Genomic DNA, 13,081 nt, shown 5'->3' on the forward strand with positions numbered 1-13,081 from the left:
CTTAAGGCTGAGTCTGGGGACTGCTGGCTCTCCCTGGGGGTGCCAGCATGTGCCCACACTCCGGTGCGCAGAGGCAGCGCTGCTCAGGGTTGCCTGGGATGAGCTCCTGAGCTGTGCTCCAGTTCCAGCCCCACGTGGTGAAAGGCACCGTTGGTGAGCGTATAAGCACAGCTGCGGTGACAGAAAGGGGGTGGCCTTTCATGCAGGACCTCTCCCCTGCCAGCACCAGGCCAAGGCGAGGGACCCCATGGAGCACAGGGACAGCACTACACAGGCACTGAGGGGTGAATGGAGATGGAGAAGGTCACGGGCACTGTGGGCCCTAATGCTACTGAAGCTGGGCATCAGCCTCCACTGCATCCTGAGTCCAGCAGAGGGGGTGCAGGATTAGGCCTCCGGGGGCAGTGCTGGGGCAGCAGCAGAGCAGCGTCCCCCGGGCACAGGCAGAGCTCAGAGGAAGACGGGCTGCTCCTGCCCCGTCAGCAGGCGGTACGTGGAGGCCGGCATGGTCTTGATGTGGACCTGGGCAGAGATGCTCAGATCAGATGGGAGGTGCAGCCCCGGGTGAGGCCCCGAGCCCAACCGGCACCACCTGCAGCTACAGGGAGTGCAGGGGCAGACACCCAGCCCGCTCTGCTCACCTCACTGACCGCCTGAGTGAGGATCTGGATGATCTTCTCGTGCGGCGTGGCCACCACGCTCTGCCCATTGATCTCAATGATGCGGTGCCCCACGCGGATGCCGCCCTTCTCGGCGATGCCCCCACGCATCAGGCTGCAGATCTGGGGAGCGGGGAACGCCGGTGAGATCCGAGCTGTGCCCACACCCCACGGCCACACACAACCACTGCTCCGAACCCTCCTCCTCCAGTAAGAGCTCTGCACTTGGTGCTGCCTCCTCCAGCCCGAGGGCACGCAGTGTGCAGGGATGGCCCCTTGCACTGCTGTGACAGGAGTGATGTGCTCAGCTGCACGGCGAGGGCAGCCTGCAGGCTTCTGGCACACAAAGCTCAGCTCACCACGCATCAAACCCTCAAGCTCCTGCCCTGAGTGCTCGCAGGGCAACGTCTCCAAACCACTGGGAGCACCATTTGGAGGGCGCTGCAGCCACACTCTGCCTCCACTGCGCACCCTCCCTGTCCTTCCCCACGGATCCTGGGAATACTCTCTGCCTTTCTGGTGCGTTTTCAACACAGCCAGTGGAGCTCAGTGCAGGGAGGGGTTGGGGCACCAAGGACGGTGACAAATGTCACCAAGGACGTGCCAAGGGAGCCAGAATGAAACCACCACTCCCAAAGCAAATAGTTGAGGAGTGCCAAGGAGACGAACCCAAACAACAGCACTCAGGAGAGCTACGAGGAACCTCCCATCATGGCACAGAGCCCCGTGAAAGCTCAGAAACCATCAGCACCACGGGCTCGTCCGCGCAGACGCCGCCAGGGCCAGGAGTCCCTCTGCCAGGGGGTGAAGAAACCCCAGGCTGTGCTGCCCTGGCTCCGCTCCTGCCCCGCAGCACTCACCACGCCGTTCTCGACGCAGAAGCCCAACTGGTACTTGGAGTCGGGGCGCCGGATGACAGCTGTGGTGACAGGAGAACAGTGCACTATGTTCAGTGTTACCTCTGTCTGGTGCTTCAGTTCCTGGAAGGTGAGGGGAGGACGTGTCAGACTTCAAAGAGTCACTTGGAGGGAGTGGAGAGAGGACAAAGCTGCGTTGCTTGGGGGAAGGTTGAGGATTAGCACAGGACAGGTACAGGCCCCTCCTGCCCCTGTGCCCTCAGTATTACTGAGGCTCCTGACACCATCAGGGTGTTTCCCATCTCTGCCCCGGCAGCAGGAGTCCCCCAGGCCCACTCACCCGGATGATGCTCTGGCAGGTGGTGAGGGGCAGCCCCACCAGGCTCGTCCCGTTGATGGACATGAGGCGGTCCCCGATGCTCAGCTCACCCGACCTCTCTGCAGGGCCCCCGTGCATCAGGTTGGCGATGACAACGGTGGGCAGGATGGAGCCCCAGCCCGACTCCACGATGGCGATGCCCAGGATCTCCCCCTTCTTCTTCCGGATGCAGACCTGGGGAGGGGGCACCAGGACAGGGACCTGGGGTGCGGGCCACAGTCCCTGCATGGGGGTACTGGGCTCAGAGTGAGCTGGGATGGTCCCTGAGTTGACAGGGAGCACCTCAGCTGCTCAGGGAGCCACTCTGTGACACACAGAGGGCACTGTGCTGGCACCCCCCGCTGTTCCCACCCCTCCAAAGCAGCTCTTACATCCCTGCAGTTCTCCTGCCGGGAGAAGTGGGTCAGCTCTGCATTGTACTGCTCCTGGTCCTCGAGGGCACGGCTGTACTGGCGAGGGCTCAGCTCGCTCGGGTCGATGCTGTTGGCCTCCAGGAAGCGCTGGTAGGCCACACCAAACGCCTGCCCGATGGCCTGAGCAATGATCTGGGCCTGGGGACAGACAGAGGACATTTGTGCTCAGGGCCACAGCCTGACAGCCAAACTGCCCCCAGCAGCTGTCCAGCACAGTCAGCCTGGGAGCTGCAGGGCACCGTGCTCCCACCCTGCTGCTTCACAGTACCAATCTCTTCCTTTCCTCCCTGGGCCACTCTACACAGCAGAGGTGCCCGGGCTCCACCTCTTTGTACCCCAGCACAGTGATACCAAGTGCCTGCTCACTGCAGCAAGACGTGACCACGAGCCCACCAGCACCCCACCCCACCTCGGGGCTCTCTCCCACTCACGTCAGCCGAGTGGAAGACGTGGCAGATCATCTTGTAGAGCCTCTTTTCCTCTGCTGCCTCCGCCGGCTGAGGCAGCTTGCGGCGTGCCATGAGCACCACGAGGGAGCCGATGTCAGCGATGTAGGAGATGGTCTGCAGGGAGTGATCCATCATGGCCTCCTGGCAAGGGGACACAGCAGAAACCTTCAGCCCTCCTTTCCATGCAGCACACGACCCACCCAGGCACCGCTGCACGCCAGGAGGATGCAGGCTCAGTCTGGTTCAGATCCCACTCTGCTGGTGTGGGATGGCTGTGAGTAACAGCTCCGCCCAGCTGCATGCCACTGTCCCAGGCCATCCCTGGGCACGACCCCCCCCCCACCAGCAAGGCAGGCAGAGGAGACCCCATGGCTGACAGGAAGGTCTCAGCAGCCCCAGGGCCACTCAGGCACATCTCTGCTCACCTGTGTGTCAGCTGTCAGCACCTTAATCCTCTGCGTGGAGACAAACAGATCCACCTCTGTCATGGGTTGTGACTCTCCCTCTGGTGCCTGTGGAGTGAAGTCACCCAACAAAGTCACCGCTGGGTCCCTGCCCCGCAGCAAAGTGCTGCACTGCACCCACCAGAGGTCAGGACATGCCCCCCTCTGCACCTTGATTCTGTCCACAGCCTCCTGCGCCTGTGCCATGCGGACGCTGGTGGGGGGGTTCCTCTCCGAAACCAACTGCGTGGAGCCCAGGTACTTTGCCCCAAAAATCACACCATCCAGCAGATCCTCTGGGTCACAGGGGCCTGGAACTGAGAGACTGGAAGGGCTAAAGCAGGGGCTGGTTTCTTCCTGCCACCTGTTAGCTGTGCTCATGTGTGTGAGGAAGCAGCTGAGTGCTTGGGAGACGTGCCCCTGGCATCACGGGGGAACCAATGCTCACCCTTGGGCTGCCTCCCCCTTCCTCTGGAGAACCCTCCTTTTTCTTATCCCAAACCTGGACACCCCATATGATCCCTGAAGCATCCCCATGCCCAGACTGTGAGCGAACCAGCCACCCCGAGTCTGCAGCCATGCTTCCCAGTAAGCGGCAACAATGCTTCTTCCCTGGGGGGAGTATTCTAGATGTAGAGCTGGGACCCCCCCAGGCACTCCAATGCGCATGTCAGGGTAGGAAGTGGTGGGTGAGGACTCTTGGTTCAGGCAGAGAAACAACTCACCATCTCTGAAGGCCAGGCAGGAGGAGAGGGATTCCTTGTTCTGCAAAGAAAAAGAAGAGTGAGGTGCTGGCTGGGGGCCTGGGGAGCACCAGAGGAGCAAGGCCACAGGGTGTTAGGGCTGTGGGGCTGTTCAGACCCATTGGCTTCCCCCCAGGATCAGACAGGAATCAGCCTCCGCTCACATTCTCAGGACAGCATGGCCCAGAGAAAGAACCAAGGGTGCTCTCCAGAAGCCCCAGTAGCACAAAACCCAGGGAAATGCTGCCCCTCACCCCCCTTTGACCCCAAAACCTCACAAGGAAGGAAAGCTGAGGGGCACATCCCAGCCTGCAGCCACAGCACCACAGCCACGTGCCCACACTCACGGTCACACTGCTTTGCAGCAGCTGCTCCTTTTCTGGGGTCACAGAAGGAGACAGTTCTGCCCAGCCTGGCTCCGGCAAGCTGTCCCGGTTGCCCTCACAAGCAGGTTTGTCCTCACTGAGCCCCTCTCCGTAAATCCAGCTGCCAGAAGGTCCTTTCTCTGAGCCACCCGGCCCTCCCGGCTCATCAGCAGCAGTGGGTTCCTCGGGCATCTGTAGCACCTCCAGCTTGGTTCCAGACAGGACTTCAGAGCAGGTCAGGGGCATCTCGGTGTCAGCCTCAGGCAACCCCCCTTCGTAGCACAGCAGGTTCAGCAGGTCCTCCCGGTCGGCCTCAGCAAAGAGCAAGCCATGGCAAGGCCGTGAGTGGGCCGAGTGCTGGGCACAGCAGGGATGCACCTCCAGGCCCCTGCCTGTGGCCACGTGCAGCGGGCAGGGCTGGCACTTGCCCTGGCACTCTGTGTGGGCCTGCAGGGCCCGCTCGCCCACCACAGGGGCTGTGCTGGGGGTATCGCACAGACTGGGACTGAGGGTCTCCAGCTGGGCCAGCAGGCCCTGCATCTCTGAGGGCTCCTCCTCAGGGGCCTCGTCCAGCTCCATGGTGCCACTGCTCAGTGTGCGGGGGGGCCCTGTGTCCCGGGAGGCGTCCCCAGAGCTCTGTCTCCACTCTGTGGGGCCCTGTCGCCCAGTGGTCACCACTTCCTCTTCCATCTCTTTTCCTGAGTCCCTGCAAAACCCACTTCGTCTGTCCCCACTGTTAAGGTTCATGGCTGAAGCTGTCCCCGACCTGGGCTCCGGACTCCTCTGCTGATCCACAGCAGTGCTGCAGAAGTGGGGCCCCTCCGGCTGCTCCTTGGCCGCGGGGGGTTGGCGGTCACCACGCTGCTCATCTTCTGTGTCCATGACCGGCGGCTCTGGGGCCGCTTGGAAATCCATAGCGCTCTCCATGGGAAACGGGCAGGCAGGGGGGAGACGGGGAGAGAGCTCGGCGGAGGGCGGGCATGGGGGGGGCGAGGAGACGGGCAATGAGGGAACAGGGAGCGGGCGCTGGGTGGGGGGCAAAGGGAGGGACACAGAGGAGGGGGACACCGGGAGGGATCCAGCGGGAGCCGCGGAGAGGCCGAGCTCGCGGGGCGGGGCACAGAGGGGGCCCGGGGCAACCTGAGGACCCGAGGAAGGGCCGCAGAGGGGGCCCAGGGGTTCCAGGGCCGGGGCTCCCGCTAGCAGCGCCCAGCTCGTCCCAGCGGCGGCGCCGCAGCCCAGCCGGGCCCGCGCGGAACGGAACGGATCGGGACGGGACTTCCAGGCCGGGCCGACCCCGCCGCGACTTCCGGGCGCCGAAGCGTCCACTTCCGGGATCCGCCGCGTGTACTTCCCGTCTCGCTCGGCCGCCCCTTCCGGGTGCTGCCGCCGCGCATGCGCACTCCGCCGCCGTCCCGGGGTGCCCCGCGCCGCGCCATGGCCGCGCGGCTGCTGCTGCTGCGGGCGGTGGGCGCTGCTCCGCTCGGCCCGGCCCGCGGCTACGCCAAGAAACCGGGTGAGCCGGGCTGGGCCCGGAGCCCGAGCCCACGTCCCCCGAGTGCCGTCCCCGTGTCCCGTTCCCGCGTCCCAGCTGGGCCCCGTCGTGGCCCCCGTTCCCGCGTCGTGTCCCTGGGCCCCGTTCCCGCACGCGGAGCCCATGTTGTAGTTGGGTCCTTTTCTCGTGCCCTGTGCCCGCGTTCCCGTGTGGTTCACCCGTGCCGTTCTTTATTCCGTTCCCGTGTTCCCGTGTTCAGTTCCGTGTGTCGCTCCCACGGCCCTTTCCCGTGTCCCGTTCCCATGTTCCATTCTCGTGTCCTGTTCCCGTGTCCCGGTTGGGTCCCATTCCCATGTCAGCTGTCTTTATTCTGTTCCCATGCCCCATTCTGTGTTCCAGTTGTGTCCCTTTTCCTTATCTCATCCCAGTGTCCCATTCCCACGTCCTGTTTCTGTCCCAGAGCTCCCAGCTCCCCACCTCATGCCCCCTCTCCTCTCCCCACCGCTTCCTCTGTTCACCCCCAGCCCCCCATGTCCTCTCACACCACCATGTCCCCTCCTCCAGGCATGAAGGTGAAGGGCAAGAGCGCTCCAAAGGAGCAGCTCAAGGGGCCAGAGGTGTGCACGGACCCTGTCACGTTGGCCAACTACGCCGTGGGGGTCAACTACCTGAAGGACAGCCCCGAGGTGGCCCTGAAGCCCGATTCTGAGTACCCTGAGTGGTAGGTGGGGCTCACCCGGCTGGGGGTCCCGAGGGTGGGAGAGACACGGTGTTCACAGCTCCCTTCCAACTGCAGCAGCTCTGTGATCGTGCAGGCCACCCTCTGCCCCCCCCTCCCACCTCAGCCTCGGCTGCTCTGTTTGCCCCCAGGCTGTTCCAGATGCACCTCGGCCCCCCCAAGAAGCTGGAGGAGATGGACCCCGACTCCCTCCAGTACTGGAGGCGCCTGCGGAAGTACAACTCGTGGCAGCGCAACAAGATGAAGAAGGGCAGGAAGCTGTGAGCAGCGGAAGTGGGGCTGCGGGCGCCAGCGGGGGGGTCCATCTTCTCACTGCAGAGTGGCAATAAATCTCGGCTGGGGCCGATGCCTCCCAAGGAGGCTGTGGTGAAATCCTGTGCTCTGTGTGCTCACTGTGTTCTTCCTCTCCTGCGCAGCACTGGGGGAGGATTGAGGCTGTCGGTTCTTGGGGATTTTGCCATGATGGGTGTTCTGTTTATTGCTGGCAGTGGGACCTGTGGCTGCCAAATGGGCCCTGCTCCTTCTGCCAATGGTGTGGTGGGGGTGGGTGGGAGGGACTGCATCCTCCAGGAGGGTGGACAGGAGGGGGTCGGGGTCCCCTCCCTGAATGCCCTTGGCCTGGTGGAGCCCAGAAGCAGCCCTGCTGCACTGTGTGGTTGGGGGGGAGGACTGCTGCTGCCCCAGGGCGGGGCTGTGCTGGTTCCCTGAGGGCTGTGTCACTCTGCAGTGCAGGAAGTGTCAGACGAAAGCAGAAGTGCAGCAGTGTGGGGCTGCTTTTGTTCCTAACCCTCATTTCCTTTCTGTGGGGCTCAGTGCATGCCGAGCTGTGTTCTGCTGGCCTCGGGCACGCCCGGTACCTGGCGTTGAGTGCTCTGTGCCTTCGGGTCCCCTCCGTGCCCTCCTGTGCTGCCATCACTGACGCCCCGTCCCCTCACAGCACGAGGCAGTGGCTGTGGGGGGGGATGGGGGACTGGAGCTCGCCCATCAGCTTGCTGGGTGAGGAGGTGGTGGCCCAGCTCTGCGAGCTCCTGGACACAGCCAGCCGGGGCTGGCGCAAGCTGGCCGAGGTGGCTGGGGCAGAGAAACGCTTCAAGTGCAGGTAGGGACGGGGGGGACAGTGGGATGGACCCGGTTGTGGCCACGTTCACCCCGTTGCGTTCCTGCTATCCCTCACAGTGAGGAGGAGCTGGAGATGTGCTCTCTGAAGGTGCTGGAGCCCCTCGGCAGCCCCACGCAGTGCCTCCTGCAGCTCCTGGCTGAGCGTGAGTGCACCGTGCGGTACCTGGGGGGCTGCCTGCACAGGATGGGGCACGTGGAGGCCTACCAGGTCCTCAGCAGCGCTGGTAGGGATGGACTGGTGTCACCTGGGGGCTTTGGGGTCAGCAGGGGAAGGGGGGGGGCTTGTTCCTGCTGGTGGAGTGGTGGTGGGGAGGTGAGATGGGCTGGGATGGGTTCAGCGGGGTGGGTGAGGTGGGATGAGATGGGAAAGGATGGATGCGGTAGAGTGGATGGAATGGGACTGGATTGGATGAATGCAGAATGGTGGATGGGGTGGAATGGGATGAAAGGGGTGCAGTTGTGTGGTGGAATGGGATGGGTTGGAACTGGAAAGATGGGATGGAATGGGATGGGACTGATGCAGTAGGATGGAATGAATACAGTAGGGTGGGTGGGATGAGATGAAATGGGATGGAGTTGGAGAGGTGAGGTGGGAAGGAATGGGGTGGCTGCAGTAGGATGGGTGGGATGCAGGTAGGGATGGGATGGAATAGGATGGGATTGGATGAATGAGAACGGATGGGAGGTGGGTGAGGTAGGGTAGATTATAAGGGAAGTATGTTTTGGAGTGGAATGGGAAGATAGTCAGTGGGATGGGGTCATGTGATGAGGTTGGGGTGGGGTGAGCTGGGACCGGGCAGGGTGATGGGACAAAGTATGACGGGTTGAGTTGCAATGGGATGGGCTGAAGTGGAGCAAAGTGGGGCAACACAGGATGGGATGGGCCCAACTGGGACAGAATACAATGGCACAGGGCAGTCTGGGATGCCATAGGGTGGCACTGAATGGGACAAGGCAGGAGGGGATGGTTGGAAAGGGGCAGGATGGGGTGTGGTGGGGTGGGGTGGGATGGAGCTCTCGATCATCCCGAGCTCCTCCTGCAGTCCACGACGTGATCCGCATCACGGTGCAGCCGGAGTCACAGGTGGTGGAGGAGGGGACGCGTGTGTCCCTGAGCTGCTGGGCCACCGGCCCGCCAGGGCTCGCCTACCAGTGGTTCTGTGGAAAGCAGGAGGTGAGGCCCACATCTCCTCCCCTGTACCTGCACTGGTGGGAATGAGCATCCAGAGTCCAGCTCCTCTGTGCCATAGGTGGCTGGAGCCACAGCCCCGGAGCTGGTGGTCGACACTGCTGCGCCGCTGGGACCGCCCCACTGGTACATCTGCCGCGTGAGCTGTGGGGCCACCTTCACCTTCTCCAGGTGGGCTCACATCCAGGTGGAGAGGAGCAGCAGCCCTGAATCAGGTGGGCCCTAGGGTTGGTGTCTGTGGGGCGTTGCTCACCCGAAGGACTGGGAACAGCTCCTGTAGGGTACTGCTCCCCTATGGGGCTGGGAATGGCTCCTGTAGGGCATTGTGGAGCTGAGCCCAGCTGGGTGCAGCCCTGCCGTGGCTGGGTGCTGATCTGCTGCCCTTCCCATCCACAGCCAGCGGTTACTGCCCCAGCATGGCAGGGCTGCAGATCCTGCAGCAGCCGCGGCCGTGCCGCCTGGCCGAGGGGGACCCACTGGTGCTGGAGTGCAGAGCCCTCGGGAACCCACCGCCACAGTACCAGTGGTTCAGGAACCGGCGCCCTGTGGAGGGTGCACGGGCACCCCGGCTCCAGGTACCGTGGCCCCCTTGTCTGGCACTGCACGGCACAGCGTGGCATGGCACGGGGCTGCATGGTACGGCATGGGGCCGCACAGTGCAGTGTGGGGCAGCGTGGTGGCTCCAGCTCTCCACCCCCCCAGGTGCAGCTGGTGACGACGGCGGAGCGGGGCACGTACTCCTGTCGTGTGTTCAACCTCTTCCATGAGCTGTGGAGCCAGGAGGTGGACGTGGAGATTGGTGAGGGCAACCTCTGCATCCCATGTCCCCCGCCCTACAGCACCCTGGGTGCTGCAAAGCCCCCCAGCCCCATAGTCCCTGTGTGCCCTCTTCTCCTGACACCACTTTGTGCTGCCCCAGGCCCACGACTCTTTGCCTCTGGAGTCCCCTGGCAGGATGGGGATGGAGGTAGGTGCAGGTGTTGGCATTGTCCCTTCTTTGTGCTCGAGGCCATTGCCACCACCTCTCCCTTTGCAGACTCCTCGGAGCCCGGCAGCCCCGAGCAGCTGTACGGTGAGATCCCATCCGGGAGGGGCAGGGGACCCTGTGGGGCTGTGATGCAGTGTGGGGCACTGGAGGCAGCGGGATCATCCCTCTGTGTCCCCGTCTGTCCCTGCAGCCACCGACAAAGTGGCACTGCTGGTGGGCAACATGCACTACGTGCACCACAAGCACCTGCGGGCGCCTATGGTGGACGTGCACGCGCTCGGCGCGCTGCTGCGACAGCTCGACTTCAAGGTGGTGTCACTGCTGGACCTGCGCCGGGACGAGATGCAGATGGCGGTCGATGAGTTCCTGCTGCTCCTCGACAAAGGGGTCTACGGTGGGGCAGCTCCTGGGGGGCTGCGGTGCTCCCACGGAGGGAGGGTTTGGGACTTGGGGACATGGGAGGAGGAGCGGGATATGCCACCACCCCCTCTCCCACTGCAGGATTGCTGTACTATGCTGGACACGGCTATGAGAACTTTGGCACCAGCTTCATGGTGCCCATTGATGCGCCCGGCTCCTACACCTCTGCCCACTGCCTGTGTGTGCAGCACGTGCTGCAGCGCATGCAGCAACGCCGCACCGGCCTCAACATCTTCCTGCTCGACATGTGCCGCAAGAGGTGACCCCTACCTGTCCCACCCGTGGCTTTTTGGGTGTGCTGGGTGTCACCCCACGGGGCCCCGCAGCACTCAGGGGCTCTTCTGTTGCAGGAACCTCAACGACGACGTCATCCCGCAGGTTGGGGCGCTGGAGGTGACGGCCAACATCGTCTTTGGCTACGCCACGTGGGTCCCCTCTCATACATCCTGCTTGCTGTGGGGCCAGCAGGACACATCCCCCCAGCCCAGAGCAGGGATGTGTTTCTGACATCTCGGCCCTATTAGTATTGCATTTTTCCCTGATGTATGAATGTGCTGTGACTCCACGGCACTGCTCCGGCCCCCCCAGAGTGCGGTCCTCTGTGGGGCTGGGGGTGCTCATGGCTGTGCTGACCTCCGGGCAGCACCCAAAGGCTCAGAGCACTGATGCTCACCCAGAGCTCAGGGATTCCTGCACTGTGGGGTTGGGGTCCCAGCAGCGGAGCCCACCGTGCCCATCCCTGCAGGTGTGCAGATGCTGAAGCCTACGAGCTGAGCCAGGGTGAGCTCTCCAACGGTGTCTTCGTCACCTTCCTCAAGCGCTGGCTGCTGGAGGACGAGAAGATCACGGTGCTGCTGGACAAGGTGGCCGAGGGTGAGTGCCGCACAGTGAGGTTCGGAGGGGCCACAATCCCCCCCTGAGCCCACACTGTGCCCGTCCCCACAGACATGGGCACACTGGAGCTGACACGGGGCCGCCAGGCGCTGGAGCTGCGCAGTAACCTGTCGGAGAGACGGGCCCTGACCGACCCCATCCGCTCCTCGGGATGGGCTGAGACCTCTGCCAGGAACCTGCAGTGGGCAAAGGCTCACGGTGCGTGCCACCACCACCTCCCTCAGTGGGTGGGGACGTGGAGGGGACGGCCCCGAGGCACGGGGTGGGTGGCACATGGCGTCTGCAGTGCACCACCAGCCCCAAGGCTTCACACCAGGGCTGCCCCAGCTGCCCCCCCCCCGCGTCACCCTGAGTGTCGGAGGGGATCAAAGCGGTGTCACTGCGCTGCTCGCTGTCCCCACAGTCCTCCCGGAGTGCCGCCACCTCCACTTCAGCTGCGGCGTCACGGTGCAGCTGGGCTTTGCTGCCGAGTTCTCCAACATCATGATCATCTACACCCGCATCCTGGCTGCCCCCGGGGACATCACTGAGTGCGTGGCCAAGCTCACCGACCTCCCCGAGGTGGGGTGGCAGCCCTGGAGGGGCAGCACTTGGAGGGGAGGGAGTGGGGGTCCCACAGTGCCATCCCCCAACCTGTCATCACCATCCCCTATGGCAGGAGCTGGACGTGGACCTGAAGTGCACCAACCGGGAGAGCCCTGAGGAGCTGGGCAGCCCCCTGGTGCCCACCTGGAGCACCGCCTGTCCCTCCTGCTGCCTCTACAGCCGCCTCTGTGGGCTGCAGAGATTGCGGGTAAGAGCTGTGCTGCAATGGTGTGTATGTGGGGACACACACACAGAGCCCCCCCGTGCCCACCTTGTCGTGCCCCCCCCCCCGCAGCAGGATCTGGCCTTCACCGTGTGCCTGCAGTACCGCTACCGCAGCATGGCTGACTTCATGGAGGAGCAGCGGGCGGTGAATGTGGGGCGGCCACTCATTGCCAAACTCAACCTGAGCCCCCGGGACCCCAACACTCTGCCCGCCTCAGGGGGGGCCGGCAGCCCCCTGTCCCCATCACCCCCCAGCAGCTGGGGGAACGGCCCCAAGGAGAACCTGAACCCCGAGGTGCCTGGATCGCATGGGGTGTAAAGGGGGCACCTCTGTACTGGGCACTGCCACCCCATATACAGAGCAGGGCCACCCCAACCTAGGACAGTGTCACCCCATATAGAAGGCTGTGCCATCCCATTATATATAGGCCCGTGCCACCCCATATATAGGGCAGTACCGTCCCACACAGAGTAGTGCCACCCCACACACAGAACAGTGCCAGCTACGTGTCCCCTAGCAGAGCAGTGAACCCCATATTTAGGGTGGTACCATCCCATTTACAGGGCAATGCCGGCCCCACGTCCCCTCGCAGAGCAGTGCCACGCCATAGGGAGGCTGCCCCCTGTGTCCCCTCTGTGGACACTGCCCCCCAGGTCCCCTGGCAGCTGTGGGGTGGGCAGGGGGGCAGGGCCAGGTGCCGCAGCTCAGGGAGGCGTCGCACTGGGGCGGGATTGGGCTCATTCAGGCCTAGGAGAAATAGAGAGAAATAAGCAGATTAGGGGGCAAATCCCACGGGGGGGGGGGGGGGGGGGGACAGGCGGGGGGAGTGGAGGGCTCCTGCGTGGTGGTGGGGGGCAAAGATTTCAGGGGATGATTGAAATCTGGAGGGGGGAGTTGTGGGGGGGATGGAAAGATGCCTTTTTGCTCCGATGATGTGTGCCGGGGGTGCGGGGTGCTCACCGCTGAGTGCCAATGCTCCGGAGCGGCCGTGGGGGCCCCTCGACCCAATTAGGGAGGGCCGTGGGGCAGCCCCCTCCCCACCGCCCGCCCTTTGTTGGCCGAGGGGTGCCCGGGCGTCGCGGCGGGGTCGGCGCCAACCTCTGCCATTATGTCATGCG

At 63.9% G+C, this 13,081-nt stretch overlaps 3 protein-coding genes across 3 annotated transcripts; 2 read left to right on the forward strand and 1 right to left on the reverse strand.

Moving 5' to 3' along the window:
• Positions 1-278: 278 nt before the first annotated feature.
• Positions 279-5,270, reverse strand: APBA3 (amyloid beta precursor protein binding family A member 3). The gene is made up of 10 exons (XM_065747373.1): positions 4,291-5,270; positions 3,926-3,965; positions 3,372-3,517; positions 3,183-3,269; positions 2,740-2,898; positions 2,267-2,446; positions 1,857-2,069; positions 1,520-1,639; positions 642-782; positions 279-522 (listed from the first exon to the last, which is right to left on the reverse strand). Exons 1-10 carry the CDS (start codon positions 5,233-5,235, stop codon positions 451-453), a joined length of 2,103 nt encoding a protein of 700 aa, XP_065603445.1. The 5' UTR covers positions 5,236-5,270; the 3' UTR covers positions 279-450.
• Positions 5,271-5,745: 475 nt separating this feature from the next.
• On the forward strand, positions 5,746-6,914 carry MRPL54 (mitochondrial ribosomal protein L54). The gene is made up of 3 exons (XM_065747407.1): positions 5,746-5,824; positions 6,368-6,524; positions 6,674-6,914. The coding sequence occupies exons 1-3, from the start codon at positions 5,746-5,748 to the stop codon at positions 6,804-6,806; spliced, it is 369 nt and encodes a 122-aa protein (XP_065603479.1). The 3' UTR covers positions 6,807-6,914.
• A 397-nt stretch (positions 6,915-7,311) lies between these two features.
• Positions 7,312-12,770, forward strand: LOC136055568 (mucosa-associated lymphoid tissue lymphoma translocation protein 1-like). The gene is made up of 15 exons (XM_065747371.1): positions 7,312-7,641; positions 7,719-7,885; positions 8,705-8,835; positions 8,912-9,065; positions 9,247-9,425; positions 9,553-9,649; positions 9,770-9,922; positions 10,029-10,232; positions 10,340-10,517; positions 10,609-10,683; positions 11,004-11,131; positions 11,204-11,350; positions 11,556-11,713; positions 11,811-11,945; positions 12,033-12,770. Exons 1-15 carry the CDS (start codon positions 7,505-7,507, stop codon positions 12,279-12,281), a joined length of 2,292 nt encoding a protein of 763 aa, XP_065603443.1. The 5' UTR covers positions 7,312-7,504; the 3' UTR covers positions 12,282-12,770.
• The last annotated feature ends 311 nt before the right edge of the window (positions 12,771-13,081 follow it).

The sequence above is a fragment of the Cyrtonyx montezumae genome, unplaced genomic scaffold, assembly GCF_038088225.1.
Source record: "Cyrtonyx montezumae isolate F1298 unplaced genomic scaffold, pur_monq_1.0 scaffold_44, whole genome shotgun sequence".
In the NCBI taxonomy this organism is placed as follows: domain Eukaryota; kingdom Metazoa; phylum Chordata; class Aves; order Galliformes; family Odontophoridae; genus Cyrtonyx; species Cyrtonyx montezumae.

Coding starts and splice junctions, on each gene's coding strand:
- APBA3 (XM_065747373.1), bottom strand. CDS start 5,235: ATGGAGAGCGCTATGGATTTCCAAGCGGCCCCAGAGCCGCCGGTCATG. Junction 2,447..2,739: donor ACGTCTTCCACTCGGCTGAC/GTGAGTGGGAGA, acceptor GTCTGTCCCCAG/GCCCAGATCATTGCTCAGGC. Junction 783..1,519: donor TCTGCGTCGAGAACGGCGTG/GTGAGTGCTGCG, acceptor CCCGCTCCCCAG/ATCTGCAGCCTGATGCGTGG.
- MRPL54 (XM_065747407.1), top strand. CDS start 5,746: ATGGCCGCGCGGCTGCTGCTGCTGCGGGCGGTGGGCGCTGCTCCGCTC. Junction 5,825..6,367: donor CGGCTACGCCAAGAAACCGG/GTGAGCCGGGCT, acceptor CCCCTCCTCCAG/GCATGAAGGTGAAGGGCAAG. Junction 6,525..6,673: donor GATTCTGAGTACCCTGAGTG/GTAGGTGGGGCT, acceptor GTTTGCCCCCAG/GCTGTTCCAGATGCACCTCG.
- LOC136055568 (XM_065747371.1), top strand. CDS start 7,505: ATGGGGGACTGGAGCTCGCCCATCAGCTTGCTGGGTGAGGAGGTGGTG. Junction 11,351..11,555: donor GCAGTGGGCAAAGGCTCACG/GTGCGTGCCACC, acceptor CTGTCCCCACAG/TCCTCCCGGAGTGCCGCCAC. Junction 11,714..11,810: donor AGCTCACCGACCTCCCCGAG/GTGGGGTGGCAG, acceptor CCCCTATGGCAG/GAGCTGGACGTGGACCTGAA.